Consider the following 6,129-nt stretch of genomic DNA (forward strand, 5'->3'; position numbering starts at 1 on the left):
GATTTAATTAAGTTATTGTTAATTATCTATTGGTTTAATGTAAGTGGCTATTGTTCGGGACAAACAATACTAAAGAAGAGGCAGTGTTACGACATCAGAAGCCATGTGACGCTGATGAGTTTCTCGAACGATCGGGAAAGTCCTAGTGTGTTCGAGCTGCCCTCTTCATTATTATATAAGCCTGGCAGACAAAGCCAGCAGGAATGAATGAAAAGAAAGCAGTAGTTACTTTGCGTTCTGTGTAATTTATGATTCTGATAGTTTCGAGCTAGTGAGCCATAAAGTGTGTGTTTTGCACTCGTCGAGAGTGAAGTTATCGAGATTGTGAATCGCTGTGATTTATAGCGTGTATTATAAAACTTGTTAAGTTTAAAGTGACGAGAAACGTGCTGATTGTGGAACTTCTGTGTACTAAAGGTTTGTATCGAGGAAGAATAAACTGGTTTAATGAAGAAAGGACTTGTACTTCTGAAAATCCTCAGAAATAATTTCTATTGGAAACAAACAAATAAGCAGATATGTAACATTTAGTTTCATAACGTATAATAGAACTGATAAGGAATAAATGATTATACTATAACTACACTATTTTGTAGATACCTTAGAAATATATATTTTTCCAGATTTTCATAATAGAGTTACTAGTGAATATTAATTGAAGATTTCTCAGCATACTTCATCATAAAAAATAATTCCTGGTGATTTATAATTTTTTGTTGATGAAATATTAAATTACTATAAAAGTTTATATCTGAAAAAAATCAGGATTAGTACCCAACAACCCAAACCAAAAAAAACCAAGTATTCATTTTTTTGCACAACATGTTATTTTATTTGCTTTATACGTCCTTAGAATAGATGCATGTGTTATTAAGTTATAATAAATGCTTTAGCATTGTGATAGCTAATGTTTTGTGCATTAAAAGGAAAAATATACAAGTACGGATAATCTATATACTAACAAAGCACTATCTGATGTGGTCAGAAATCATAGACAGGAGGAGTAAAAATTCAGAAATGTGAAACTTTTTTGTTCCAAAAATTTTGTTCAAAATTACAAACAAAAACCCACTGAAATATTAGGTGGGTTTTGGTATACATGTTAAAATATTTTTCATTTCTTTCAAAATTTCCGTCATGTCAACTTACCAGCACACAAAAGAGGCGTGAACTGGAGGCTCGGCAAGAAAGGGAGAAGGAAGTGATCAGGGATTGTCGGACGTTATTTGAGGTTGGCTTCCAGCACGATCAGCATAGAGATCCAGTACATAGGCCTACCTCAGCAGATTCAGTTAATACCAGCACCGCTGGAGATTATGACCATGACAGTAGGCTTGACATAGAAGAACAACATGAACTGCCAGCTAGGTTAGAAAACTCAGAAACACAGACAGAAGCATGTGCAGAGATGGCCCAAGAAAGCTACAAGAACCAGCATTTAACAGAAAACAAGCCCAGGTCATGTGGGGTTGATATTGAACTCTGCCCATCAGACATCCCAACTAAGGATTATATAGAAGACATGATTTGGAAAGGGCCTCTGCCTCACCTAAAATATTTCCTTAATGATTTTACCGGACGAAAATTTCTAATGTTTGTTCTCAAAGTCAGAACATCAAATGGCGAAAGCGAGAGCAGACGATGGCTTGTATTCAGTCCTGGAAAACAGTCTTTGTATTGCATACCTTGTAGGCTTTTCTCTCATACAGTGGGCTCACAACTGCAAAGGTCACAGTCAATCATGGCATCCACAAAAGGCTGGGGTACAGAACAGAAATGGAAAAAGCTGTTTGACAGGTTGCCTCAACATGAAAACAGTACAGCACACAAGAATTGTTATCTAGCATGGCGTGAGTTGGAGAAGAGGTTAGAAAGTGATACTGGGAGTGATGTGATGTCTCACAAAGTAATCATGAGCGAGACTGAGAAATGGCGAAATATACTTACGAGGATAATTGATGTAATAATTTTTCTTGACCAGGGAGAAATTGCTTTACGTGGCTCATCCCAGTGAATTGGCGACATTCATAATGGGCACTTCTTGGGTATCATTGAACTCCTAGCCAATTACGATCCAGTTCTAGTCGAACATGTTGCAAAGATACGAGCTTCGGAAGAAAAAGGTGAATGGCTTCAAGATCACTGTCTCTCAGGATCATCTCAAATTGAATTCATCAGTAACTGCGCAGATTATGTTCGGAGTCACATTTTGGATGAAATAAGAGTCGTAAAATATTATTCAATCATGGTTATCTAACAACGGATTCTAGCCATGTGGAGCAGACAACGTTCATCATTCGTTATTTGGCCAAGGATGATACCGAATTTGTATTACAAGAACGATTTTTAACTTTTGTCGATTGTTGTAAGAAGACGGGGGCTGAATTAGCAAGCCTGATTATGGAAACACTCAAGAATTTTGGGATACCTATTAAAGATTGTCGTGGACAGGGTTATGATAACGCTCCCAACATGTCTGGCAAATACAATGATACCCAACAGCACATACTTGCTGTTAATCCACTGTGCATTTATTCTCCATGTGCCTGCCATTCACTAAACTTATGTGGAGTAGATTCTACATCATGTTGCACGAAGGCAGTTACATTTTTTGGAGTAGTGCAAACAGTTTACAAATTGTTTTCTTCCAGTCCTCAGCGCTGGGCTATTCTCAAGGAGCATGTGGGCGAATCCATCCATGATTTGACAGGTACTCGTTGGACAGATCGAGTGGCAAGTGTGAGACCATTTGCTGCTGATCTTGCTGAAATATGACTAGCACTAAAGAAACTTCTGTCTTTCAATCTCACGCCAAAAACCATTAATGAAGTCAATGGTGTAATCAAATACGTGTCATCCTTCATTTGCATCCTTATGTCATCGATGTGGCTGAAGATTCTCGTACAGATCGACAGGAGAAATCAGATCATCCGGGCAAGAGATGCTACAGTAGATGTAGAGGTCTCAAATCTAAAGTCGCTCTTGGCCGATATTGAAGATCTACGTGGGAAATGGCCACAGATTTTAAATGAAGCGAAACTGGTTGCTGAGGAAATCGAAATTGAACCCCATCTCCAATCAAAACGGGAAGTTAAAAAAAGAGCAAGATTTATTGTCATTGAGGAGGATGAACAAGGGGAGAACGTCCTAGAAAATCCTTGTGATGGCTCTGATGAGACTGAATCTGAATTCAAACGGAATGTCTTCTTTGTTGTCGTTGATTCGGTGATTGACGGAATGTCAAAGCGGTTTGACGCTGCAAACATAATTAATAGATTGTTCCGCATTCTGTGGCAATATCGAAGAATGACAGAAGAGGAACTCAAACTTGCATGCGCAAGATTAGTGGACAAATACCAAGACTATCTCTCAGAATCCATGCAAGAGAAAATGAGGCACCTTAAGGCAATACATGTATCAAACTTTGGTGAAGATATAGGGCCGTATCAACTTTCAAAAACAATAAAAAGGTACAAGTTAGATGGCATTTTTCCAAATGTATGTATTGCACTGCGAATATTCTGAACATTGCCAGTTACAGTAGCATCTGCTGAGAGGTCTTTCAGCAAACTAAAACTCACCAAAAGCTTCTTGAGGAGCATGATGACACAGGAGAGACTGAATGACCTAGCCGACCTTAGTATTGAGAGCGAACTTGTGGGGAGAATTGACTTCAGTGAAATAAAAACATTTGCTTTAAAAAAGGCACGTAAAGCATGTTTCGTTTAGTTATCACAATTCTGCATTACTGACCCCGTTAAAGTAATTCTTGACAATGTGTTTGAACTTTAAATAAATTATCCTATTAAATGAATAGATATTATTGATTGTTAAAGGCCTTTGTCCACGGAAAATTTCACAAAGGAAATCGGCACTTTAAGCCGTAACTTAGTGGTGTTAAGACTTAAAATATTGCTAAAATTACTAAAAGTTTAGAGCTTCCCTCTTGGTCTCCCATCAGCGGCTCAGATCCTGGATCCCGCTGGAGCCCGGGGCCCGCCGCCACTTTCGACGGCCCTGGCTACGGTCCACATAACTATCATAGTGTAATGATTAATGTAATTCTAAATATGCGTTTAGAACCCAAAGTTTCTATAATTATCATAACTTAATCATTAATGTAATTCTAAACGTGTTTAACAGCTACAGTCTCTATACCCCCGTAACATACTGGTTAATCTAATTCTAAACATCTCTTTAATATCTGTTGTCTACTTAATCTCCATATGATGTTAATTAAGGAAATTTCAAACACGTGTTTAATGGCTACGATTTACATATCTCCCATAACACACTGATTAATGTAGTTCTAAACATGTGTTTAATAGCTATGGTTTACACATCCCCCATAAGACACTGATTAATGTAGTTTTAAACACGTGTTTAATAGCTTTGATTTCCATATCCCCCATAACGCTGAAAATTTAAGCTCTTATACTCAGGTTATAGATTTCTGAAAGTTATTTAAGTTAGAGTTTAGAGGTGTAAATTATTACTACAACGTTAAAATAGGTCATAACTTAATTTTGTCTGGGATACTGCCCAGAATTAATTGTGGGGATGAAGTTGTAAGTAGGTCACTAGGGCTAATGCTAGGCTTAGGTTACTATGTAAGATGAGCAGATTGGTTGGACTTGTGGGATCAGTTCAGTGGAAGAAGGGAGGTTTTTGGAATGGATGGTTTATATTTAATATAGTAGAGGTGGCTTGTTTGTTGAGGCTATTATCTCAGTTGTAAGGGAAGTTTTAAAGTAGGACTAAAGAGGACCAGGAAAAACTGAATGCAAAAAAATAAGAGGCAGAGAAAAGTTGAGCATAGGAAATGAGTATTGAAGTAGTTATAAGGATAAGCTTAATTGTTAATATTGTAATGCTAGAAGTGTAAGAAATAAAATAGATGACTTTAGAGCACTGGTAGGAATGGAAGATTGTGATATAATGGGAATAACTGAAACATGGTTAATCATAGATGATTTTGATGACAGAAATTTCTTTGAAATACAGGGTTACAGGCTAGTTGATAGGGATAGAGTTGAGGATATTAAATATAATAGCAAAGAGATTGAATATATTTGGGTTTCTATTAGTGGCTATAAAGGGAAAAGGCTTTTAGTGGGAATTTGTTACAGACCACCAAATGATATTGATTAAATTAGTGAGAAACTTTACAATGAGATTAAGATTGCAGCTGTTAATGAAGTCATAAGTATGGGTGATTTTAATTTCAGGCATATAGATAGGGAAATGCTAGAGTCAAACCATGAGTGAGAATGTTTTTTGAAACTGTTCAAGATGGCTTTCTTCCCCAGTTAGTCAAGGAACCAACATGAAACAATGCTATTTCAGATTTATTGTTAACTTCAAATACAGAAATGATCGAGAGGGTGGAAATTGGGGAACTTCTGGGTGCAAGTGATCATTGCTCTATTAGGTTCAATGCTTTCCTGTATATGGAAAATAAGTAATAATGATGTTTTGGTTACAAATTTCAAGAAGGCAAATTTTGAAGGAATGCGACAAGAATTATCTGTTGTGAATTAGGCAGCTGAGTTATTTGGAGACACTGATCAGATGTGGAAAACTTTTAAATATTTAAGGTAAACATATTCCTTAGAGAAAGGAAAAGTAGCTGCAAGTAAAAAAAGTAGACTGGCTCACAAATAGCTCAAGAGATAAAATTAAAGAAAAGCATCATAACTTTAAGAAATTTAAATTGATTGGACAAGAGATTTAAAAGATTATAGAAGATAAAGAAAGTTGGTGAAAAAAGGAAATTAGGAGATCAAGAAGAATGTATGAGAAAAGGTTGGCTGAAAATGTAAAACGTAAGAGTAAGGATTTCTTTAAATACTTTAATGGTAAATAAAATGTTGGGATAGAGATTGGACCCTTGAGGGATGATAAAGGAAGGCTAGTATCTGATTATTATAAGATGGCTGGGTAATTAAATTTGGTTTTTCTTTAGTTTTTACAAACGAAGATTTAAGCAGCATTCCTCATCTTGAACAGGTGATAAATGGAAACAAGATCGAAATAGGGGACTCCATTAATTCTGAGCTGGTTAAGAAAAAAATGGGAAGTTTAAAAAACGATAAGGCTCCAGGACCAGATAATATTTCCTCAAGGGTT

The 6,129-nt window shown here is 36.4% G+C and overlaps 1 protein-coding gene across 1 annotated transcript; it reads left to right on the forward strand.

Moving 5' to 3' along the window:
- The first annotated feature begins 1,099 nt into the window (after positions 1 to 1,099).
- On the forward strand, positions 1,100 to 2,014 carry LOC106466183 (zinc finger MYM-type protein 5-like). The gene has a single exon (XM_013926426.1). The coding sequence runs from the start codon at positions 1,100 to 1,102 to the stop codon at positions 2,012 to 2,014; it is 915 nt and encodes a 304-aa protein (XP_013781880.1).
- The last annotated feature ends 4,115 nt before the right edge of the window (positions 2,015 to 6,129 follow it).

The sequence above is a fragment of the Limulus polyphemus genome, unplaced genomic scaffold (assembly GCF_000517525.1).
Source record: "Limulus polyphemus unplaced genomic scaffold, Limulus_polyphemus-2.1.2 Scaffold2181, whole genome shotgun sequence".
Taxonomy (NCBI): domain Eukaryota; kingdom Metazoa; phylum Arthropoda; class Merostomata; order Xiphosura; family Limulidae; genus Limulus; species Limulus polyphemus.

Coding starts and splice junctions, on each gene's coding strand:
- LOC106466183 (XM_013926426.1), top strand. CDS start 1,100: ATGTTAAAATATTTTTCATTTCTTTCAAAATTTCCGTCATGTCAACTT.